The sequence below is a fragment of the Pteronotus mesoamericanus genome, unplaced genomic scaffold (assembly GCF_021234165.1).
Source record: "Pteronotus mesoamericanus isolate MK-2021 breed Mesoamerican mustached bat unplaced genomic scaffold, CSHL_Meso_final contig_32, whole genome shotgun sequence".
In the NCBI taxonomy this organism is placed as follows: Eukaryota; Metazoa; Chordata; class Mammalia; order Chiroptera; family Mormoopidae; genus Pteronotus; species Pteronotus mesoamericanus.
Window position 1 is genome coordinate 4,989,558 of NW_026555134.1, and position 26,158 is coordinate 5,015,715.

Genomic DNA, 26,158 nt, shown 5'->3' on the forward strand with positions numbered 1-26,158 from the left:
TGCTATATGAATGGGATGAAGTAGGTAACAGTTTATTCCCTTATGGATAATCACTTTACCCCCAAATAAGAAGGGGATGTTTAACTGCTGAACTTCATTTCTTCACTTGTAAAGTGGGGGTAATGATAGCTCACATACGAAGCACAGGCACACACACACACATAGCTGTTATAGAAGATTTGCAGTGTAGCTGTCTTAAATCTGATTATTGACAGATAGTAGCTAACACTTATATTACCCTAACTATAGGCAAGACCCACACTAAGCATTTTATGTATGTTAACTGATTCAATCCTAGTAACAATCCTATGAAATAAACACTATTATTACCCCCATTTTACAAAAGAGAAAACTGAGGCATATAGGTTAAATAACTTATCCAAAGTCAGACAAGTAATTTGCTAGTGGAACAAGGATTCCTATACAGACAAGTCCACCATATTATACTACTATTCAGATGACCAGGTTATAACATAATTCTATTTTGAAAATTACAGAATCCTTCATCCCACCTCTGCTCAGATGTGGGTGCTAGGCCTGATTCATTTAGAAAACTGACACTCAACAATCTCAATTATGGACATTTCAAAATTTTAAAAATGAGAAATACAAAGCAATTATTGAATTTAGAGACAGTCCCTCCTTTAATCTCTAATCCCAGTGATAGTGATTCCACCAAATCATTCTGACTTTTGTCCACTTTCTTGCAACAGATTGATTCTAGTGAATGATAATGTATTTTCACAATGTTCACTACTTTCTAAAAGTGCTTTTATATGGATTAATTTTCACATACCCAAACTACTGGCTTACTAGATATCTGGCTCACGTCAGGGACTTGTCATATTTCCCACTGAATTATCTGTGGATTTTTCCCCCCAATTACATTGTCTATAAAGGAAATTTATTCCAAGATTCCTGTGAGAGACTATCTTAAGAAATACATGAGTCCCCATTTACTCCAGATTGGAGCTATGCCACTTTTTCATATTTCTTAGGCAAAGCAGCTGAGAAGTGGAAGACACAACAGTAGCTAAGTCAGTTTAGAATAAGTTGCCCAAATCAACACAGTCACTTACTTGGATGTTAGTTGCCATATCTTCTTGAGATGCCCTGTGTTGTGCCACAAGTTCCTATGGCCTGTTTGTAACTTCATTTTGATAGGCTTCCGTTCTTTCTATTCATTTGGTTTTAAAAGAATTTTGACTTAAAAGAAATGTTTGCTTTCAATAGGTAATTATATTGTAGAATACACTGTCAAGAAAGATACATTTATGTTGGTGAGGTTTTTAAAATTGGGTGATGTTTAAAAAAATTGCTATTTAATTAAAAATTGCTATATAAACCAGACAGGTAAACTCTTGAGTATTCTAAGCACACTGTAAGTAGAATTCTAACCAACACTCAAGCATATACTCAACATTTAACTATGGTTTATGATATTTTAGTTATGTTAGTTTATCTCATGAATAATAAAATCAACTTATTATTTCAAATGTACAGTGTTTAGATTTAGAAATGATTACAAGTACTAAAAAAACCTCATGAATTAAAATACAGTATTTTATTTTTTCTCACCTAAAAAACAAGCAACCCAGAATTAAGATATACATAAACTTCTCAAATTTATCCCTAATAAAATTTTGAATATTTATACAATTTCTACAGAAACATACAGTGTATCAAAATCTGCACAAATCAAATTTATAAAATGTGTAGAAATGCATAGTGATATTATCAACTTACAAAGCAAGGATATGGGAATTATTTCCAAAGCAGCCTACAGTAGAAAATAGTCATTATGGCAGCAGTTTCTGATGTATTTTTGTTTGGTAAGGTTCCTGATTTAAATAGAGAGAATCACTTTCAAAGAGTATCTTAATGAATTGCACAAAATACCCATTTAAAATTTACACGCACATTTTATGTGCCACCTTTTTTAGGCCTATGCATAGTTAACAAGGTTATAATCTATTCAACAGGAAAAATGGAACCTACTTGCAAACACAAGAAATTAAAGTACCAATTCTCTTGCTTTCTTTTTTTATAGTTGATTTATTTTGCAATTAAATAAGCATATAAATGTCTTCCTTTTAAAACATCCCTTGAGGTGAATGAAAAGTTAAAATGATTGATCATAGATCAGTAGCAAAATACAAATCGACAATTCAAAATTATAAATAATACTCTGTTTAGGATGTTTAACTGACTCTCCAGATTTAAGGACTAAGCTTGAAGAAACAAATTTGTAGGCTTTTCTTTTAAACAAATGTAATTTTTTTCCCTTTTCTTTTTTAAGATTTAATTAAAAATATTTTCCTCTGGCAGTAGTTTGTGAATTCTTTTCATTGTAATGATAATCATGATTACAGGATCAAAAATGCTTAATTTACTTGCCATTTCCCACCTCATGTTATTTCTTTCCCCAACTCAACATTTTAATATTTTGAGCAATAAGACTATTTATTTAGATATTAAAATCTAATTGACCATTTGCAGTATTTGGTTTTCGTGTACTGTCTCGATAAATGTTTAAATCCAAACAAGTCGTCTTTTCACTGGAAAAATACTAATAGGAATATGCTTCCTAAAAAAAATTAAGAAACACTAGGGAACTAACACCTAACAGAAAGGAGTTTGTATTTGTTAATGAATTGTACTTTTAAATAGTTTTTTTTTTTAATTTTAAAAATGTGCAGGGAATTTCATTTGGATGAAGATATAGATGAAACATCCGTTCAGTCTTGGCTTGAAAGGTTGCACAGCTTAGGTTATTATAATACACAGGACATTTGTAAGGCTTAATCTAACAAGGGCTTGGAAATTCTTACCTCAGTCAGAATGAACCTTTGACATGTTTGTTTACAGCGGTGTTTTGTTGTTTTTGTTACTCCCATTTCAAGATTTCAAACTGAGAATTATTTATAGTTTTCTATAATGACAAATATTGGGGAAGAGTAAAACCCAAATGTCTGCGGACAATTTTTCTCTGGTTGGTAGACCCCCTTACTCTCTTAGGAGTTGGTATCAACAGAGGGCACTGGGAATACCAGCAAGTAAGGGACTTAATGCCATACAATCTCCAATCCCTATGGAAGAGCCTGGGATGTTTCATATTGTCATTTTTTTTCCAAGCCACACAACATGTGATTTCAGAGCAAATGGCAGCACAGAAATTCATTTCTGAGTAGTAAAAGTATTCCTCATATCGGTGACAATTCCATTATTACCATCCTATAAATTTCATCAAAAGCTCTTGAAATATATACTGAGAAATGAAAGAGGCACTAAATGTGTTGAAATTCACCTTTCAAAAAAGCAGCATGACTGTGAAGGAAGGCCACCCTGGCTAATAACCTGTGGCAGTGCTTCAAAACGATGTAAAATTAAATAAAGACAACAAACAGGTTGATCATCACCAAGTTACATGTGAAAGTCTGGTTACTCCAACCTTTTTTCAAGTGTGTTAAAAAAAAAAAAAAAATCAAACTGCCTTTCAGACCCCTGAGTGTAATCCCAAAGAAGACAACAATGCTTTCAACTCTGTTCTAAACAGAGCTAAATGCACAAATGACCAACATCATCTTAAAACAAAACAAAAAAAGATGTAAACATCTACAAAGTTTAAGGTAAAAGCAGTTTTGTAAACAGTAACTGCAGATGATAATGTTATTGTAAAATCACAGTTTATCAATGTTCTTCGAACTGATCAGGAGGTTCCGGGTTTGGAGCTGTACAGAGTTAATAATCATTGCAGCAGGTTTCAGGCGGTTTTCAGTCCTGTGATAATTTACGTGTCAGTAGGTAGGTTTCTGGTTTCTTTAACTCTTTCTAAACACTATGGATGTTATTCATTTCCCACTTTTGAGTCATTTTACTGGAGTCACAATTGGAGAGGAACACTTGATGTAGGACATCGGAGCGGTCTAAGCACTTTCCTGAAGGAATATAAGTAAATCTGTGCAGGCTCTGGAAAATACAGGAAAAAGAACTTTTAAATTTGTACTCTTTTGATGTCACTGAGATTAGAAGAGGTCATTATTTGGCTATCATACGAAGTTAATTCAGATCAGTAGGTTGTCTTTTTGTTTTGTTGATGGTTTACTTTGCTGTGCAAAAACTTTTTAGTTTAATTAATGGGATATAGTCCCATTTGTTTATTTTTTCTTTTGTTTCCCTTGCCTGAGGAGACATAGCCAAAAAATATTACTAAAAGCATGCCAGAGAGTTTACTGCCAATGTTTTCTTCTGGGAGTTTTATGGTTTCAAGTCTTACATTTAAGTTTTTAATCTGTTTTAAGTTTATTCTTATATATGGTGTAAGAAAGTGAACTAGTTTCATTTTTTTTCCCCTCATGTGTCTGTCCAGTTTTCCCAACACCATTTACTGAAGAGACTGTCTTTATTGTATATTGTTTCCTCTGCCATAGATTAATTACCCAAACTGGCATGGGCATATTTCTGGGCTCTCTATTCTGTTCTGTTACAAAATAGTCATGGGAATATCAAGTATAGCCTAGGAAATAGGGTTAATGATATGGTAATAACTATAATAACTATGTACCATGTAAGGTGGGTACTAGACTTATTAAGCGGATCACTTTGTAAGTTATCTAAGTGTCTAACCACTATGCTGTACAACTGAAACTAATATAATATTGAATGACAACTGTATTTGAAAAATAAAGTAAATTAAAAGAAAGGTGATAATTTAAGCAAAATGGACAGACTTCAACTAACCAAACACACATCCGACTTCAGGTTTCTCAATGGTCAGTCAGACTTGTAAGTGTTTTTATTGTTCATACAAGTACATATGACTTACAAGTCACAATGTACTGCTGGTACCTCAAATACAGTGTATACAAATCGAAATTCATTATATTCCCCTCCAAACCTATTTCTCTAGTTCCTATTCTGACCAGTGACAACATCAGCTTTCCAGCCCTCAGGACAGAGTTATTCATGTTGCACTTTCCCTCCTCTCTTTCCTTCTCTCCCTCCCTCCTTCCTACTGAGCAGTCACTGAGGCATGCTGTTTGCGATACTTGATTTTCGCAATGCCCCTGGTATGCCTCCTTTCCCACCCCCAGTGCACATGCCTTAGTTTAGCCCTCATCTTCTGTTGTAGATTTCTTCACATAGCTCAGCACTTCTCAGATGGTGGTAACCCAGACTATCTAAAATTGTGTCTGTAAGGTGAAAACTATTTTCATAATAATACAAAGATCCCATTGGTGTTTTTCATTGAATTGACATTTATACTGACGGTGCAAAGGCAATGGTGGGTAAAAGTGCTAGCACCTCAGCATTAATTAAGCAGTGACACAAAACTCTGCTAGTAGTCACATTCTTCACAGCCACATGTGCATAGTTAAAAAAAAAAGTCAGTTTCAGTTAAGAATGTCCTTGATGAAGCAGTAGAAGTTATTAGTTTTATTAAATCTTGACCCTTGAGTATACTTAAAACATTTCATAAGATGAAATGGGAAATATGCATAAAACACTTCTGCATAGTTAAGTGCCATGGTTATATTGAGGGAAAAAGCACATCTGCAATTATTTGACTTGAGAGTTCAACTAACTGCTTTTTTCATGGTATGCCGTTTTGACTTGAAAGGTCAACTCATAGACAAACCATGATTATTCAAACTTGGGACTTTGTAGATACTTTTTTTGAAAAATGAAGTGAGCCTGTCTCTTCAAAGAAAAAAAAACCCCCCACAAAAAACAAATACACAAATATGACAGTATTTGTTGCCACTGATACAATTTGAGTTTTCAAGCAAAAATTAAGAATTTTTGAAGACTTGCATCTATTACCATAACTTGATAGCTTCCTTATATTTTTTCATATTGTACAATGAAATGTGCCAACATTTGGAAGATCATAGTTAGTGAACCAATTTTTCAAATGAACAATGCACGATATTACAAAAGCTGATGTGGGTAAAAGATCCATTCAAAGTGTAAGACAGACCAATGGATTTTAGTCCAGCAAAGAACAGAATGTCCACTTACGTGGTTTCAGATTCTGCACTGCAAATAACTTTTAAGAAACTATCACTTATTGACTTGTGTAGCATCAAGGTATGGCCACAATGATCTGAAAGGCTAATAATTTACTCATTTCTTTTCCAACTGCATGTATATGTGAGGCTGGATTTTCCTTGTATACTTCAACTATAACAACATCATACAAATTGAACGCAGAAGCATTATGAGAATTCAGCTGCCTTCTATTAAGCCAGACATTAAATGGATTTGCAAAAGTATAAAACAATGTCATTCTTCTCACTATTTTTAGAAAAATAATTATCCATGGAAAGTGTTATTTATATTAATACACAATAGAGATAGTATGTTTTACATAAACTGTAAATACATACATAAATACTTGTAAAATTTCTCAGACTTAATTTCCAGTTTAGGATATACTGTTAACTATAATCTACATTAAAAAATATCCGTGTGAGGACAGTCTCAATAAATTTTTACGAGTATACATGGAATCCAGAGACTGGAGCATTTGAGAACTCCTGATGAAGCTTAAGAGTTCATACTTCACAATGTTTTCAGAATTATTTTCCCAAAAGTGTCCATTGTCTCCTATCACTGCATTCCTCAAATAATGTCAACTCTTCTCCAAAACTTACAAAATGAAGTGCAATGTTCTTTCACATGGAGGACATTAGGGATACTAAACTAAACATGATTCCTAGAATTTTTCTACACACTTTCGTGTCATGCCTTTGCTCAGCCATTTTTCTTATTTATCATCCATAAAAAGCCTTTTTATACCTCAATGATAATTCCTATATAAAACTCATCAGAAATAATTCCTCCTATTACTCTCTCTTCTGCTGTGCTATGGCATTGTGCTTTTTTTTATTTCTGCATTTTTCCCCCTTATATTGCAGTATGATGTGCTTTAGCTATTTTCTAAAGTCATTACATCATTGGGCCCCAGTGTAAGGGGGTGGGCAAAAGTAGGTTTAAGTACCCACTTCCATTGGTCATTGGTTAAATTACCAGCCATCATTACCTAAAAGATAAATCATAACTAAGGATACAAAATAAGATGACAAATAATAGTACAAGAATAAGCTCTATGTTTCACATATTCACAACTGTAAACATACCTTTGTCCACCCCTGTGTATTAAGCAATGTTTGATTCACAAATGTATATTCAGTGCTGTGCCCTTTAAAGTATCTAAAATATATACATTCCATTTTTTTATCTACTACTTTTCAATGGTAGTTTCTGGTCTTTTAGCCTTCTTTTAGTACTTTGTTAATGTTCTCACTGACCTCTATCATGTATTGGTATTATTCATTTCTTTGTGGAAATAAATGTTCTGTTCTTCAGGATTTATGTTGATTTTCTTTTTCCCAACTTGTTATTAAAAATAAAATCAGCAACTGACACATATTCACTTCCTCACAGTAATTATCTATGAATGATGATGACTGGGAATATTAAGCCAGATCATAACATACCTACATAGCGAACAAGTGCTTGCATGACAGATAGGGTATGACGAAAACATTAAGTGACTAAATAAAGTTGAGGGCTGCCAGGTTCTTTGAGTTCCCAATTTTATGTTTTAAAATAAGTTTATTTTAGCCAAGTCTAGACTTTGAAAATGATAAAATATATAAAGCCATTAAATATGTTGGAATTCTCAATTTCGCATAGGACTTAATAGTCACAGCTACAAGAGAAAAATATGTTCCCTCTCAGAGTGTCAGCTAAATAACCAAACAAACTTCAAAGCAAGAAACGGTCAACATTTGTTTAACTATTGTGTTTGGCGGGTAGCAATACGGAAGTTGTGAAGGCCTAGCTTTCCAAGTGTTATTTGTCTGTCTCTACCTCCACCTGCTGGACAACATGAAATATGAACACAATATTTCTCATGTTACATCTATTTATTCTCACAGGACACTGATTTTCCTGAGTTATTGCAATTAGTGGGTCTTCATGGACATCTTGTCACCTCATTACATGACAATACTGCACCAGAGAATAGAAGTGATGCTTTATTATAAGACAAAAAGAGTCACTAGTGTTCTGGAATAAAAATGACTGAATGAGTGGGAAACGAAAGTCAATTTGAATGCTGGTTTTAAGATTTATACATCTAAATTCTACACGATAGGTGTTATTAAAATAAAATAGCATATACTTATTATTTCATAAGTTGAAATGCAGAATACCTTGAAGTACTGCCATTCCTTAAATTCATTTAGATTGCAGTGTGTAATCATAATTTTTGATCCATCAGGCCCCTTTGTCAAACACTGGTCATACTGCATGAGTTGATTAGCTTCGTTGATTCGGAAAAGCTATTAAAAAACAAAAAACAAAAAAAATAACAGATGCACCCTCTCCACTGATATACAAAAACCAACTCAACAACTATCTTATTTTTCTATAATTTTTTGATATGTTCAGAACTATAAGTTCAAAGACAGGAATTATATTCATTCTGATGTTGGCAAAACTCCCTACAAACACCTGAAGGATTATGTTCTTCAGCCATTTAGATATAGAATGGTCTTAACACATATTTATCATGTACCAACAATGTGAGAAAATAAAAAAGTGAAAACAGACCAGATGTTTCACAATCTAAATTAAGAGCAAGGAAAATACATAAATTAGGAAGATATAATAGTAAAATATACATTACTGGCAGTAACATTCCAGCTTTTTCAGAGGAAATGTGGAATAATGAATAATATTTGAAAATAAAATTGTTAGGGAGCTAGGCTTACATAGTTAAAGTTTCACACAAGATCCTAGTCTGATTTCTTATATTAGAGATAAATTCCAGGTTCTGATTGCTTATGTGAAAAGCAATACTGCTATTATACCCTCATTTAACAAAAAGATTTAGCATTGTCTGTTTTTTCACAGAATGTTTTAGTTTATTACTTTTCCAAACAAACACAATCACCAAATTTAAAAGCAAAAGAAGCCCCCTGATCAATAAGCCCGGCAGATCTTAGGGAAGAAGCGATTTCAGTATGAAAGGAGGTTATTTACCTGATTCCCTCCCATCCGGTGGCAGGGCCCTAGTTCCACAAAGCCTCCGTTTGTCCTTCCCATGCTATCGATGCAGTACACAGTTTCAAAGCCTCTGATCTAAAAAAATGAACCGAGAACCAAAAGGCAGGCAACTGTTTAGTTTTTATTAAGCCCTAACATAAAAGCGTTTCACGTTAAATATTACAGTTCATAGTGGAAATCTGGGCATGTGCAATGCCAGGTTATTATTTTATTATTCATCTTGAAGTAGTTTAGAGCATAGTAGTCATCTTTGAAATACCGTATGGCCTTTAAGTCAATATTGGAATGGGCTCATTACAACAAAGGGCATCGGACTACAGATTTGGATAAAATACCACAGAAGAAAAAAAGTTAAAAGATGCTATTAAGTACAACCTCAGATTCATGATAATTCATGTGAGCGAGAAGCAAATAGAGTTATCTAAACACAGCGGTCACAGACACTGGCCCTAGATATCTAGACCAAAACTGAATTTGTAAGGTAACTTTCCCAAATGGCTATGTGGCACTTTTAGTAACTGTCTCCAGGAACCTAGGGGGACCAAGTGACAGCAAGCAGACAACGTAGGTGAAAAGCCAATACAGATTTCCATCTTAGAAATGCACATTTTATATAAAAATAACCTTTTTCCTTTTTGGAAATATTATATATCTCAATTATAAATTACTATAGTATTTGGATAAAATGTTTATTCATTCATTCAGTATATACAGACTGAGCACCTGGGACAATATAAGAGCTTTAGAAGACACAAAGAGAAGCAAGTCATGGTCCTCAGGTCTGTAGGGAGGCTGAGGAGTAAGCAGCAGTCAGGACGCAGGGAAGAATGTGCTGAGGAAGGAGGCTCTCCCGCACGCCCCCCTCACCCCCCCACCCCCCGCCAGGAACCCTGAAGCAGCTGGGGAGGGTTTACCCTGGAATCTGCAGGGAGGACAGAGAAGGGAAGCATAAGGTTCTGGGGCCAGAATGGGAAGTGGTTAAACTGACGATGTATTCGGAGCAAGATTGTCAAGGGAGGACAGAAAATTCCATCTACTTATCTGCTTCTGCATTTATTTATTCATCTAATATTAAGGGAGTACTGTCAGGTGTGTTGTAGGCTCTGATCCATCTGTGAACAAAATAAAGCTCCTTGCCCCAGTGAGCTTACATTCTAGGGAAGGAAAGACGGAATAGGAGGCAAAGCCATAATAGGCATGTTAGGCAGAAGGTGATAGATGCCATGAAACAGAAAAGAAAAAAAGCAAGTTAAGGGGCTGCGTGGCTGGGAGTGTTTGTGGGGGGAGCAGGGTGGATCTCAGTGAGAAGGGGACATTTGAGCAGACTTGAGGCATATGTATGAGTCAGCCACGCAAGCAGAGGGAAAATATTCCAGGCAGGGGGGACAGCAAGGGCTTCCTGCAGTAAGTGAGCAGGCCAGTGGGGCTGGAGTGGGTAAGGAGAGTAGTGGTAGGAGAGGCCTGAGAGGGCACTAGAAAGGACTTTGCCTTTCCTCCACAGGAAAGGGGTGTCACTGCAGGCATCTTACAGAGTAACAGGCTCATTTGGGAAAGGTCAGTCTGACTGCTCACTGAGTTAGCCTCAGTGAGATCCACCTGCTGATGGCTTAGATGAGAGTAAGAAAGGGTTGGGGTCTGGATCTAAAAGTAAAGTGAGAGAGAAGGAAAGGATTCCAAAACGAGTGCAAAGCTTCAGCCTGAGCAATCAGCAAAGACAGGCTGGGGAGAGGAGACAGGAAGGTCGGTGCTGGGTATGGTGAGTTTGAAATGTCTATTAGACATTCAAGTGGAGATGCCAAGTAGGCAGCTGGATATACTTGTCTGAGCTCTAGGGGAGAGAGTTAGGTTGAAGGTAGAAACTGGAGTCATGCATGCATAGACGGTTCTAAGCCATGAGCCTGGACAAGATCACAGAGAACTCCTGCCTTTTACATAGAAGGCAACTATACTAATTAGGTGTTCTCAGAGATTAAAAGATAAACAAAATGGGGCCTGGTCCATGGTCTAGTTGGGACTTAAATACAATTTGCTGTCACAGCACACAGAGGTGAAATAAGTGTACAGGAAAAAAGGCACTAAAACGAGGTGCAGAGAGAGTAGCATAGTGTCCTTTGTTGGCTTCTATTCCCAAACTTGAGATGTTGGGGCAACTTCGGAATGGATCCTGTCTTCTTTTTTCTATCTGTATTTTTCTCATTCAGACCCACGAAATAATCCGCCTGCTGATGGCTCCAAACACACATCCTTAGACATAGTATATTTGGCCTGTGTCCTGGGTGTCAGTATCATCAGCACCACAGCTTGACATCTGTCTACCTGACAGCTCTGCCTGGGCCGTTCACAAGCCCAGCACACCATTGGGGAACTTGCTACCCCCTACCCAAAGCAACCCTTCTGTTTAAAACCCTTGAGTGACTTTCCACCACACTTAGGTAATTGCAGGCCTCCCTCCTCACATGCCTGCCCCTTCACCTGATTTAATCTGCTCTTTTCTGCTTATCAAACATGCGAAGCATTTCCTGACCCAGAGCCTTCAAATTCACCATTTTCTTTACCTGGAACATGTTCCTAGCTCTCTGATGTCCGGGCTCTCCATTAGTCAGATCTCAGATTAAGTGTCACCTCCTTAGAGAAGCCTCCCCTACCCTGTCCCTATGTCCTCTTGAACAACACCTGCTTATTTCCTTTATAGCCCTTACCACCTTTATCATTATCTTCTTTGTTTTCCCTGTTTTTTTGGCCTCTCATCCACTAGCATGCAAGAAGTTCCCTGAGGAAAAGGACCTCGTTTGTCTTGTTTTCTGTCTAGAAGAGTGGCACACAGTAGGCCCTCAACCAATATTTGTTGGACACATAATTAAACAAAAGCATGTAGACTTGAAATTTCATAGCATATTTTATACAGTTATGAGGTAGCATCTGCAAGGGCGGGTGGATAAGAAATACACCCACACAAAGGCAAGTTTGAAGAAACCAAGAAGGGACAGCACAAATCAATGCCTTTGATTTAAATTATTTTCAGTTACCACTCATTGATCCATTCAATTGGTAAGCATTGTCTGAGTGCCTACTGTATACGGGGTCTCAGCATTAGCTCTCTGCATTGCGACACAATGGTGAACAAGCACTTACAGATTGGCTGAGAGAGGGGCAATGTTGTGCTATGAAAACTCATGGAAAAATCACAGGGCTGAATCTTTTTGATGGAATGGGAAAGAGTAAGAAAGGCTTTGCAGTACTGGCGATCTGTACCTTGAGAGCAGTAGGATAAGTTGGAATTAGCCAAGAAAGCGAGTCAGACTGAGAGGCAGAGAAGCAGTAGAAGCTGGCGAGAGTGGACAGTGTTCCTCCCCGACTAGAAAGGCCCATGTGCAAGGGCTGAGAGGAGGGGACACATGGTCAGATAGGCAGGGTGGTTGTAACTGCCTGGTGGAAAGGAGGGGGAAGTTACCAGACAGTTTTTACTCAAACTTTCCCCCAAGAATTCTTCTCTTTCAGACATTTTCATATCACTCTGCCTTCTCCCAGTCTCCAGACACACACCTTTTGAGATCTGAATATCACTGATACTTACTTCTCCCCAGTCAACATTTTTGGGTGGCAGAGGGTAGTGTGAGGTGATGTCATAAGCGATTTCTTCCATGAACCACTTGAAACTCTTGCAGTTGTGATCTTCTCGAAATTTTTTCAGCTCAGAAATATCCCCATATGCTAATGCCTTTGATTCAGGACGACTAGCATAGAAGTAGTCTTTATACTCATCCCACCAAACCTCTACAACTCTAACATAATTCTGTAAAAAAGAAAATTAATACCATGTGACAAGTAAAATATTGTAACATCATAAACATCTTAGCTTAGACATAAGAAATATGACCAACATAGAACAAACTTATTTCAATAAAACCTACTATTTGATTAAACAACAAATGCAACTGAGCTAGTGACTCTAATGCATCAACTGCCAAGGATAAAATCATCGTGCATGTTCAACTAAAAAGTGATGGACACAGGCTCTTGGCTGCAAGAGCATATCTGATCTAAGAGAATATATTCTGTCCTGCTTCTAAAGGTAGAAACTGATACCTACAGAGGGTTTATGAGAGGTTGACTAGACATTGGTACTCATCCCAGAATTATCTCCATAACTACTAGCATATGTAGAGAAAAATCCCATTTCAGAAACCATCATGAAAAACAACTCTGTTTAATAAAACACATTGTTGTATGTGGCTTTGTTGATCTTCTTACAACTAAAATAGGACCATTTTACTATAATCCAGAATCAACTGGATATTTTCCGCAGTTGGTGCAAATCAATTGACATTGTGATAATTGACAAAGATTTAACTTCTAAGATTTTACTGAATGCTGCATGTAGGCACAAATATATGTGACAGATTCAGTATGACCTCAATCTAGTCCCTTGGTCTTTTCTATCACGCATAAGCAAACTTTGTGGATAAAGGGCCAGAGTTTAAGTATTTTTGCCTTAGTGGGCATACACTTTCTGTGACAACTACTCAACTTGGCTGAAAAAGTAGCTACAGGCAATGTATAAACAAATAGGTGACGGCTGTGCTCCAATACAACTTGATTTTCTAAAAAGGGCTGGATCTTACTCATCGGTTATAACAGCAGGCCCATTTCATATCGGGTGTTGGAAAACCTAGCATTCCTATTACATTTTTTTCTAGACTCCAAGATCACTATCAAAGGGTGAACATGCTCTTGCAAAAGACAGTGGCTTCAACAAAATTTTTAAGTAGCGATATCCTAAAAGAACATGAGATATTATAGCTAAGTATTTTGAACCCTTGCAAATCCACCCCAAATTAGACACAGTCCATGTCTTCTAGATACTAATGAATGTGAAGAATTAAGTATACGTGTATAGGGTTATAGCAACAAAAAGAAGGGACATTTGTTCGGGGTCCAGAGGGCCAGAGGGGCACCATGGAGGGATGCTGGGTGGTTCAGTCTGGAAAGAGCGGTTAATTAGGTGAGAACTGTATGGAGGGCAAGCAGAAATGCCAATGAAGTGTGACAAATCACAGTGCATTTGGACTCCTCCAAGTAGTTTACCTGAAGTGGAACACAGGGTTCCGAGAGAAAACTTGCCTCACTTTCCTCATTTTGATATGGGAATAATCATAGTCTTTATCTTATGGGGTGTTGTGAAAATTAAAAAAACTTATGGAAAGCATTTAGATCTGTGTCTGGTACCTAGTAGGCAATCGGAAAGGGTTAGTGATTATTAATATTATTGTTATTTTATACGAGAAGCATGAAAAGATCTTAAGCAGGTAACAGACACCCGATTTAACTGAAGGGAGTGACACTGGTGGTGAGTGGAGGGTGGACGAAGGACATGGAAGCTGACGGTGCAGCCGCGTGGGAGGCTGGGGCATATCCATGGGAGAGATCTGAAGACCTGAACTGAGCTCGTTAGGAACGGATTTAAGAGCTATGTATGATGAGGTAGATCCGTCAGGGCTTGGGAGGGTGAGAGGTGAGGCAGACAACCCTAACATGCCCCCGCTAAGTTTCATTCATGGACGAACAGGATACAGGGAAAGGAGTCACTTTTGAGGAAAAGTTTTAAAGTTTGCCTACACCGAGATTGAAATATCCAGGAGGATACTTTTAGAAGACAATTGATTAGGATCCGGAACTCAGAGACAAAGAGGCTGGAGAAGTCAACATAGGCCATTGGCACCTGGCGGTTGAAGTGCATGGTGCTAAAGTTGGAGAAAAGTGCTGGCACATTTGAAGCACTCGCTAAGAGTATGCTGAACATGACATTTACTGGGTAGTTCTTATGAGAGCTGTATTTAATTTTTAGAGTGGGTAAGTATTTCCTTCTCCTCTTTTTCTTTTTCCTTGCAGCACAGACCTGCTTGATTCAGACTTTTCATCAGCTCTTCACGATTGTGGATCCTACTCAAAGGTCAGGGTCTTTTCCTGCAGTGGCAGTCAGGCCTGGTGTTGGTTTGGTGCATCTTTATTTCAGCGTGGATATTTGAACCTACCCCCTGCTGTGGCTGGGGCTCTGCTTCACCATTTCTAAGATAATTTGGCCAGTTAAAAAGATCTGTGTTTGTTCTTAAAGCCTAGCTATTTCTGTCTCCATTACCTATTCCCCTTTTGGGAACTATCCCAAGTTGCACCTGTAGCCAATAATCTTCCTTCTGCCCTTGGTTAAGGACTCCAGAAAATGAAAGGCACCACAGTTAGAGGCTCTTAGAACTTAGGACAGCAGCCCCTGCAAAGGCACTTCAAAGGTGTGCTGTCAAGGACAAGGGGCCGGCAGCCTCCTAGCAATGGGACACCTGGCTTCTGTATGAAGGTTCCCTGGTTTGCCCCCAGGCTGAGGGACAAAAGACATGACTCTTTTGCAAGCACTTCAAAATTTGCTTTTGTTTTCTACAAAAACTCAATATGATTAATTTCTTAAACCGAAAGACCCTCCCACCATCCATCACAGTACATTTAGGGGAGATGTCTGTAGTACATGACACTGTGAAATTAAGCCTTGCAGGATATGCCATTTGTCATTTTGTTGTATTTAAAATAAATATATATGTTAAAAAATAATATGTTAGCCCTGACTGGTGTGGCTCAGTGGACTGAGCGCTGGCCTAACTGTAGCTGGTTCAGTTCCCAGTCAGGGCACATGCCTGAGTTGTGGGCAAGGTCCCCAGTAGGGGGCGCTCAAGAGGCAAACACACACATAGTTCTCTCCCTCTCATTCTCCCTTGCTTCCCCTCCCTAAAAACAAATAAATAAAAAAAATAATATTTTACTTATTTGTGACTAATAGAAGCTGGTATTTTCCTGTCCACTACTATGATACACAGTGTCAGTGCTTTTTGAATTTATCTGTGATGTTTTCATGGAGAACATTCAATATAGACACCTTAATCTGAATGGGATACAATGAATAATCTCAAAGAACAATAAAATGCTTCATGAATAAGTCTAGCCTAAGTAAACATGAGGACCTTTGTGATCGTTTAAGAGATTTTCCCCATTCAGTAGGCTGACATCGACATTTATCTTGACTACCACAGCATGTGGTACATAAATGTTAGTTCCCTAGCCTTCTTCACCTCCAACCAAAAGACTTACCTTCAGAGTTGGAGAAGACCCAACATAAATGGGTGGAGGATTCCCTTGCCAGCCCTCAAGCCGGTAGATATGTCCCACACGAGAACAGGGGACAAATAGTAATTTGCCACCACACTGCCATATCTGTCAGGGAAAATACGTATCAAAGTTGTTTCAAATGCCAAAATAAATTATAGCTGAAAATTCATCTTATAGCTGTAAATCTGATATCTTAATTAGATACAACATCCACAGGAAATTTATTAACTAAACAAATCTTAAAATAGCTTGCTTGTTTTTCAAACTTGTACAATAACAAAGGAGGCAGTAAGGAAAGCAGTAAAATACTGCTGCTCAGGGGCCTCCTCCTCTGTAATGGTAGCTCCAAACAACCTTTTTGCACTGTAACCTTGCCAGACTATGCAGAGTCTCCATTCCTAACATCATTTGTCATTTCCATTGCTAATATATTTCCCACCTGGATGATTATTATAATAATCTCCTGCCTGGCTTCTTCACCTCTGGCTTCTCTCTCCTCAATGCTATCCTTATTTATAGCAAGCGATTATTCTAGCTGAAGAGCAGCTTTGGGTCATGTTATTCCCTTGCTTAATATCTTCAATGGGTTTCCATTGCTTATCAAATTAAGTAAAAATCTCTTAGCTCAGCATGAAAGGCTCTCTCCAATATGGTGCTAACGTACCTGTCCACTTTATCTTCTTGATGTCTTGGCCTCAACTCACGCTGTCAGATTCTGCCCAAACTGAGTTCCTCACTGGTTCCTGAATACATTCTTCATGTTTCACCTTTGTACCCTTCCCGGTTCTATTTGTGGGGAGGACTCCCCACCCCCTTCCTCTATCTCTGCTTACGAATATCATGCCCATTTTTCTCGTTCTGCCTCAAGCTCTACCTCGAGGGGATACTGCTTCTTAATTATACCAACCAAATGGCATTCTATCTTCTTATCATATTAAGAATTTAAATATAATTCTAATCTCTTATTGACTGTGAGTTCCTTGAGAGCAAAGGCCGAACTATTCTTCTTCCTCATAGTACTATGCACTGGACATTTAAGACAAGAGGTAATGCGTATTTGTTTAACTCAAACGGTGACATAGAGCAGTTCTTTTTCTTTCTTTTGGGAAGTGGGGTGGTGTAGGAGCATGGAGGGTATTAGTGCTCAAGGACTGGCTCAGTGATAGGTGTGCTGCAGAAAGGCAGCTCCACTGTCAGTTTGAGGACGCACGGTCATTGCTGGGATCTGCTTCTGTCCTGACTCATGTCCTACAGTAATAAAGGGTAACTATGTCAGTGGATGGTCCAATGTGGCCCCAACACATGCAGACTCTCCAAAGGGCTTCTATAACAAAAGGCTCCAATGTACAGAAAGCCTCAGGCAGGGGAAGGAGGAGGTATTTTTCATTTCTGAAGCTTGTTGGCCTCAATTTTCAGGTGAGCCATGTAAATATATAGTAAGCCTGGAGCGCGTGCTTTGCTTTACTTTCCTCCAAAGGCATATATATTTTGCTAGTCATTCTTTATAATTTTAGAGAAATGCTTTAAACAGTTATTTCCCCCCAAAGGACCCAGCCCTTATTTGAAAGTCACAAAGTCAGTCACTACTTAGAAAATACCATTTGTTTAAATGAACTGTTACCTTGTATGAGATCTCAAAGTTTTCACCACCCCAAATCTGGAGTCCTGGATCATACAGACCCAGTTCAAAGAAGAACTCTCGTTCAATGGCAAATAATCCACCAGCCATGGCTGGGGACCTAAAAAAAGAAACATTTCAATAGCTATTAAAGACAACCCCCTTCACCAATAGACAGCAAGCATTTTAGGATTACAATCTAAATAATGCATAGAAGAGACAAAACTGATGGCCAAACATTAAGAAATTATAACGCCTTTGCAAAACAGTCTGTTCATATTTCCTTAATGAATTTACCAAAATTTCTAATTGAAGTTGAATTATATACTTCATTATAAATTGGAGCATTGCATCACTTCACCGTTAGAGGGAGCCTTGGTTCCTTTGTTGATTTAAAAATTTAGATTTAGTAAAAGTAGAATTTTCTCTTTCACTCCTAAAAATACTGAGCCATACAAGTCCTGGTCTGCTAACTGCTCCCGCAATGATTCATGAGTCATTACGGGATGAGCAAAACCATTCACCATGGAAGTAGTCTGTCATTTTTTGATTTTATAGCTCAGGGGCTTGCCAAATAAGGGTGTAATTCATCTTAGAACAGTCACAGTTCATTCAGAGTTTGCAAAGGTAGCACAGAAGCGACACAGAAGAAACAAACCGAGCTATTTACTATGTCAGGGGGTAGGACTGCTACCTGGTGATCTGTATGGCTTCTTGAATGGAATCTTGACTTTGGTAATTTTAGGGACAAGAGAAAAAACATTTGGTAGCTTTTCAGGGACAAGCTACTCCCATTGTTAGAAGTGATGGGAGGATAATTTATATCCTGCTACCTGTGTCCCCCACCTTGAACAATTTATTATTAGTACATCATGATTCTTAAGGAGATGCCTCTACTATAGTAATATCTAATTAATATTCAATTTATCACTAATTCCTCTTAATTCTACCTTAAGATATATCTTGAATCTGTCTACCTCTTTCCAGCTTCACTGCTACCACCGTTTGGACTCTCACAGTGACTTTGTAACTTGTCGCCTTTATTCTCTTCTGCTCCCATCCAAGTCTAATTGTATAAGGGCGCAGAGGGGGCCCCACATGGGTCCCCTGCTGCCAGCCTCTCTCCATTCTGAGGCTCAGCTGGCTTCCTCGTTCTGAGTTTTTCACTGCTCTTCTCGTGCCTTGAACTTGCCACACTCTGTCTCACGGCCTTCATCTATGCTGATCACTCTCCGGAGATGTTCTTCCTCCTTCTTCATAGGGTAGACCCCTCGGCTCTCTGCTTCAAGGACACTGTCAAGGAGGCCGTTCTGGATCCTCCAGGTTGGATGAGGCTCTCCTTTCCATAAACTCTATTTTTCTTCATGTCACTTACTGCAATTGCTGTTCCACAGTTCTTTGTGCAGTCTTCTGATTAACTTCTGTCTCACTTACTATGTTTTAAGTGCCATGAGGGAATTTAATCTTTTAAAAACTTATTCCCAGAAAAGAGTGCCTGGCACAGAGTAAATGCTCATTAAATATTTCTCGACTGGATAAATAAAGAATCTAGTAATATTTTCAATATTAAAGAAAAATCACATTGTGGCCAAGTTATTTTCTTATGCCCTTTCTTCTTAAAGTATATTGCCTAACTCATCAAACATTAGCACTATTATATTTTTGACTGTATTTCCATATCACGTTTATTTAACTGCCATTTAAAATTACTCTATTATAACTCTGCCTTTCTGATTTTTAAATACATTCCCACTTAGTATATATTTGAAAATGCATCTTAACATAAAAACCAGTGAGTCCTTTAAACGGAAATCTCCCTTAAATTTTTCTAATTTGAAATTTAAAATGAAAAAAAAAAAATTTCTTTACTAGCCTATGGAATTGTCAGAAATAAAAATATAATCATTAGCTCTTATTTTTTTTTTCTGCTAGAATTATGTTAGTCAGGTAATCGATTAAGCAGTAAATGCCTGGACTATTTTGAAAAATAACTTCAAAGGGAAATTTGGAAAATGTCAAATCAAACTTAAAGTTCTATAATTTCCTTATGTTTGCCACCGTGAAGTGCCCAAATCCCACCAGCATTTGCATGACACTGGAGACACTTTCCCAAAACAGAGTTCTAATATTATCAGTAGTGTAACAGGGAAAGAGAGACCAAAAGCAGAACCATGAGATAAGAAAAATAAAATGAGACTTATTTGGAAGCCTGTATTAACACTTGACCAAACATTTCATTTGGAGTCTCTCTTTTGGAATACAGTCAAATGTTCCAGGTAAAGGACCCCAAGAGAATACAACAGCATATGTTGTTCTAGTTGAAGAGCAACAAGAAGGGACAAAAGCTGATTCTGGAATACAGTTTCCTTTTAATTAAGTGCTCTTCTGAGAAGGAGCAATAAAGGAGTCTGTGTAACATCTGCCAAAGTCATGTATTTTTATTCATCAGATTTAACTGGTATAAAATTAGTATTTAAGAGTTAGCATATAAAATAAAAGGAAGAAAAAAAAAAACCCCAAATCTCTTGCTATTGCTTTTACTGCTAACATTACACCCAAGACATAGCAGTGGATCTTAAACTTGGATTACTAGTAATTTATGCATTGTAAATTTACAGAATTATTGTTCTTTTTTCTCTTGTACTTGGAATTAATGCCTTATAACATCCCCCTCCCCCAAACGAAAAAAGGTGAAGCCTGCATTTAGGGAGAAAACAATTACAGAGAAGCTAATTCAAATTTAAACTGAAAAGGTGAAAAGGTGCAAGGAAAGAAGTCCTCAGAATCTAAACAGCGTCTACAGTTTTAATAACAAATGTCTTAGCTTAGCAATAAGTTAATAGATTAGCAGCAATGGGAGAAAAGAAAACATGTAAGTGATTTAGTGATTACCGATATGGTTCAGTTTTTGTCTTTCTCATTCTCTTCTCTTGAGGGGTCAGAGGCACCCGTTTCCAGAGCATACTCCAATCCCATGCTCCTCGAGCATACCCATCTTCGTCACCACCCCCTTGGGGTACAATTTCATATGTGTTGCCATTTATGACATCTATAATCGGCACAGTGCAAATGGTTCTGTATTGTGTTGATGGTGGCAGCAAAGATGAAATGGAAGGGTATGTATGGACCCACATATATATACAAGTACATGGGGAAGGAAAAAAAAAAGTACTTAGATAAACATTCCACGTAAGAAAATAAAGGAGTAATGTTTACCGATAAGGTTCAGTTTTATGTTTTCTTTTGGCCTTTTCCTTGTGGCTTAGAGGAATACGTTTCCATAGTAAACTCCAGTCCCAGGCCCCTCTGGCAAAACCATCTTCATCCCCACCTTGCTGCGGTTCAATGGAATAATCATTCCCATCTATGTAATCTATTAGAGGCACAGTACATGTAGTTCTGAAACATTTACAGAAAATGAAAAAGCATTTAAGAACTCAAAACTGACTAATTCAGCATGCCTAGGTGTATTACCCTTTTCTCATTGATTTAGGTTTTTTTGTTTGTTTGTTTTTTGTTTTCTGTGCTAGGGGACTTTAGTACCTAATGGGAAGGAGAAGTAAATGGACGTCCTATAAAAGTCAAGGAGCCTGATTTCATAAGGCAAGGACAAAGGAGACTTATCCCTCGGCTTGCAGACAAATGTCAGGGACAAAAAGCCATGTCTTTTAGCTTAATAGTGTTTTTTTCATTTTCACTTGGGTCCTACAGGCAACATTTTCTTAGCAGTTTTTTTATTGTTTACAAGATTTTCCTGCCTATTACTCTTCCTCCTTAATCCTGCATTATAAAATAAGAGTGTGTGTGTCAGGGTGGGTGTGTGCACCTGAACATGAATGTCTATATAAAAAGATTATACCTGCCACATTTTTAGCAGTTCTTCTACTTCTTTGTTACTTTCCATTTCTTTGGAATCAGTTATTATAAAAATCTGTTTCTGAACTTTTTCTTGATCTCTTTTTGTATCCTTTTTTATTGGGGAAAAAAAACAGCTTTCACTACAAAAAAGAGTACTGTATTGTATTCCTGCTTTTTTAAAAAAATGAACGAAAAAAATCCCTAAAAAACCTAAAGAACTTGCGTGTAGCTTGAGAATTTGGAGCAAAAAAAAAAAAATCCATTTTATTTGACTTCAGGAAAATGCTGGTACTATATGACTGATTGGGTGCAGAGTCAACTCTGCAAAGATAATTTGGTCCCCTGCTCGTTTCAGTGGTCATCTTATCAGAAAGGATTTAAAAATGCATTTCCTAAAATGGAGATTACAGCTTTTCATAATCATGTTGAGGTACTTGTAGCTGTTTAAAAACCAAAGAGAAGGGGAAAATGTATGGGGCTTAAAATTTCGACATGGTGGAAGTGAATTTGAGAAAGCTGTGTTATTCCCTCTGGAATAATTCCCATGGGACAGCAGACATCACTGTGGGACATGTTGGACTGCCAGGAAATCCTGTGGAAAACTACTTCCTTACTGCCCCAGAGTACAGCTAGTCTTCACCTGGAGAGGTGAAGGTTTATTCTCTTTCCTCACTTCCGGTGAGCCTCAGATTTCATTAAGAAATGGTGTAGTGTAAGGTGTCCCAGAGAGACCTCAGTTTGACAGTTTATTAGCTGTCTGATTTGGGGCAAATTAATTAACTTCTCCAAGCCTCAGTATCCTCTTCGGTACAATGGAGCTAATAATACCTGTCTTGCAGGGGTGCTGTGAGGATTAAACCAGACAGCATGTAAAAAATGTTTCTTATAGGCCTTCAGAGTAAATCCTCTGATGATTAAAACCTCCAAGGGTCTTTCTTTGACACATGCCATTCACCACAAGGTTATGTCTCATTTGCCTAGATTCTGAAATAGATGAAATTCTGGACTAAATGCAGGGAAGGTTTTTGAAACTAGAAGATAAATACTACCTTCTCTTGTTTCAGATATTTCTGTAAATTTAATGGGGATCCCCACATTTCTATGGAATAGTTGCCCATTTCTAAACTTTAAAGTTTCTATAGGAACCCCAAACCTTGGCACAAGTAACAATTGGTCCTTACTATCTAAAGTGATCATTAAAAAGGGCATAAAAACCTCAATAGTCGTAATGTCAAAGCTTGCTCCTTCAAATCTTTAGAACCGTTAACTATGGTATAGAAGGAGCAATTACTATTGCTCTCAGAGGAAGCTTTTGGGGCTAGAGGGAGTCTCAAAACCAAAGATGGTTCTCCAGTTGGACACCCTGGCCTTATCCCAGATGCCCAACTTCCTGCATCTGAATTAGCTCGAAATATCAGTCTAGCTCCACCCCAGGAAACAACCAGCTGAGTGATAATACTTAAAACAGAACACTTGATGTATTGAATGGACCCAGGATCAGAAGAATGAGAGCATTATTTGTCCTTCTAGAACAAGGTTTACTTTTCAACCAGGAAAGCAAGAAAGCAAGGTATGTTACCTGTCCTTAGAAATGGGAGCTACAAGTGGTGCATACCAGTTAACTGCCACCTCACAGTGGGCATCAAGGTATATCAAAACCTTAAAAAAAAAAAAAAAGGGCAGGGTGAAAGAACACTTATATATGGTACATGATATATCACATACAATTTAAAAGTAGATGCTGTAAGTTAGCATTAGAGTCAATTGTGACATATAAGTTTTCTGTATTTAGGCAAGCATTTTCATTTCAATCTGAAGAAAAAAAGGTACTTAAAAATGCATATGATCATTTAGTTACCAAATCCAAAATGATGACATGGTATATATCAATAATAAGAAATGTGTCTTACCTGTCCAAGTTTAGCCTTTTGGGCACCAATACTTCGTGCTTGAATTAAACCTTCTCTCCTCTCATTTCGAAATACCTTCACTAGGCCATTCCACAGCTTAATATAGTCATCTAGTTTTTCTTTTAAGTGTTCTGTGAATAAAAAATTCAATCAGCATTATAAATTATATTTTTGTATGTAAACCAATTAAACTATTATTTTTCTCAAGAAACAGGGCTAGGGTAAGGTGTCTTAGATAGTCAGTGATTTTACACAGATCAGATCAATCTATAGAGAGGTAAGGTGAAGGTTATTTTGGAGTTAAATTTTGAGCTTAATATGCCTACAGAGAACTGGTTAGCCTGAGAATAATCAAACATTTCTCTAAACATTAAATAAGTGATGACTCTGTCAAACGACATAAAAAACAAAAAATTTTAAATTAAAAACTTTAAAAGTCATATGTTAACGTCATATCTAAAAGCTTTCAGGCATATTTTGTTTGCTTTTGGTGGAAGCAACAGTCCAGGATTTCTGAAGACACAATTACACTGTATGGCTTTTTTGGAATTCACAAAGGACACAGGTAAACATTTGTTCCCAGGCCATCTTTCAAAAGCATACCCAATGTCCAGGCTGTAGTCTTGGTGTAATAAATAGAGTTCCCATCAAGCTGACAAAAAGTAAGCCAGAGGTATCATTTTTTTCTGCATTTTAAGCATCAACAGGAGTATGTATGTATGCATATTTACAAATAAGTATTCACATATTTACATAATAAATATATAATAAATAACATATATATTTACGATTTGGTAGAGAAAATTTTGTGTTATTAAAGCAAGCTACATTTGCCAATGTTTCCATCTTGCCTCCCCAGTTGCAATCTGAGTTTTTGTTTATATCCCTATGTGCCCATGAAATTGGCTCATCACAGCTGCAACCTGCTCCTGGATCCTTAAAGATGTTTCTTGTGGACACCAAAATTATTTTAAATTGTTTAAAGTTTTGGCCCATAAATGCAAAAACATAGCTGTATTTAGTGACGAGTTAGTGGTTAAATGGACAAATCAGACTGCACTTAATACTTTACTCATTTTTAGGAAACTTATAAATTACCAAGACACACACACAAGGATATTCCAAGTTGAGAAGAAAACAATTTCCCTTTTCCTATTCTGGCATTCAGTTTTAATGACAATTATACACAAAATCCTCATGCTAAATTATATTTTCCCCCCAGAAAAATCTAAGTAATTTTCCTTTCAACTTTCCTAAAAAGCTCTTAACCTTCCTTTTTTCAGCCCAATACAGTCCAGTTTTTCTAAGCCCCTTCTGAATTGCACAAGGTGTTTTGGATATGCAATCTAAATAAATTGTTAACAAATTTTTATGGCCAGAAACAAGCTGATGGCCTGTTCTTCAAATTTAGATGCTCAGTAAAGATGGCCCCATAGGAAAGTTGGTGAATTAAGTAACTTCCGCCTTCTTTGGGATCTCGCACTATGGAAGACTGCACTATATTAATGTTCAAAGTATTCACTGCCTTTCCTGGGGGTTGTTTATCCTCCCCAACCCACTGATGTCAGGCTGGGCCATGTGACTCGCTGTGGCCAACGAGCAACGAGGAGTGGATACTTGTGAATGAAACTGTTAAACTCCCACCAGCACTTCACCATATCTCTTCTCTCTCTCTGCCTCTTAGGCAGGTGATGTCTGAGATCAGGCTGCTGCTCTCCCAGCCTGGGATAGGGCTGGGATGTGGGATAGGGCAGGGCTGGCCAGCAGGGGACGTGTAGTATGGGCGAAAGGGCAGTGCTATAACCCTTTATTGTGACAGGAGAGTGTAGGGCTGCATTTTATCCTGACCCCACAGCCTCAGCTGGCTGACGCACATGTGAACAGGGGTGTGGTCTATTAAAAGGCCCCAAGCCTTGTTTTGAGAGGATGCTCTAATTTCCAGAAACCCAAGTATTATAAGCAGCCAGCTCCTGTGTGAGGATTTATTATGTATTAGCAAACTATTTTGTTTTTAAAAGAAAACCTATAACTCAAAGTTCTATTTTCTGAATCCATTGAGGGAAAGAACAAACCAAATTTTCAGTCCAGTCAGATTTACCAAAGACTATCTATACTTTTTACTGAGGATGGGGCTGACAGACTTTAATGTTGTTCTGAAACTGGGAAAATGAATTAAAGACCTCAGTACTTCTGTACTCAGGAATGCTGTAAGCTAAGCAGATCCTGTACATGGTTGATTTTAAAATACATTACAAGAGTCTAAATATTAGAGGTTTGCAACAACAAAAGCTCAACAAAAGCTAATAACAAAAAACTCAAGTAAAATGGACCAAAAAAATTAAGTCCAAAATTCTGTTCTCCTTTTCTGGGGCCAAGCAGTTATTTTTGGATGGCATACACCTTTTGATGTATCTTCATGTATTTTTTTTTATTTTTAGAATATGCTAAGATTTTACTTGTGTTAATAACATAGGGCTTCTTAAAATCAGAAAAATCATACACATGGGATTTTTCAGTCATTTTTATAGACTTAGGTTTTTCTCAA

At 37.4% G+C, this 26,158-nt stretch overlaps 1 protein-coding gene across 2 annotated transcripts in view; it reads right to left on the minus strand.

Moving 5' to 3' along the window:
• Window positions 1-3,666: 3,666 nt before the first annotated feature.
• GALNT7 (polypeptide N-acetylgalactosaminyltransferase 7) overlaps window positions 3,667-26,158 on the minus strand; it is a 117,711-nt gene continuing 95,219 nt past the window's right edge. The window contains exons 4-12 of one of the 2 annotated variants that reach the window (XM_054576050.1): window positions 23,614-23,744; window positions 23,283-23,362; window positions 20,738-20,920; window positions 17,849-17,966; window positions 16,210-16,332; window positions 12,653-12,871; window positions 9,055-9,153; window positions 8,223-8,351; window positions 3,667-3,969 (exon numbers count right to left, since the gene is read on the minus strand). In XM_054576050.1, the coding sequence (XP_054432025.1) occupies window positions 3,832-3,969; window positions 8,223-8,351; window positions 9,055-9,153; window positions 12,653-12,871; window positions 16,210-16,332; window positions 17,849-17,966; window positions 20,738-20,920; window positions 23,283-23,362; window positions 23,614-23,744 (1,220 nt within the window). In that variant the 3' untranslated portion in view covers window positions 3,667-3,831. Of the gene's footprint in view, window positions 3,970-8,222; window positions 8,352-9,054; window positions 9,154-12,652; window positions 12,872-16,209; window positions 16,333-17,848; window positions 17,967-20,737; window positions 20,921-21,061; window positions 21,245-23,282; window positions 23,363-23,613; window positions 23,745-26,158 lie in introns of both variants that reach the window. The other variant, XM_054576051.1, reaches the window with a different exon arrangement.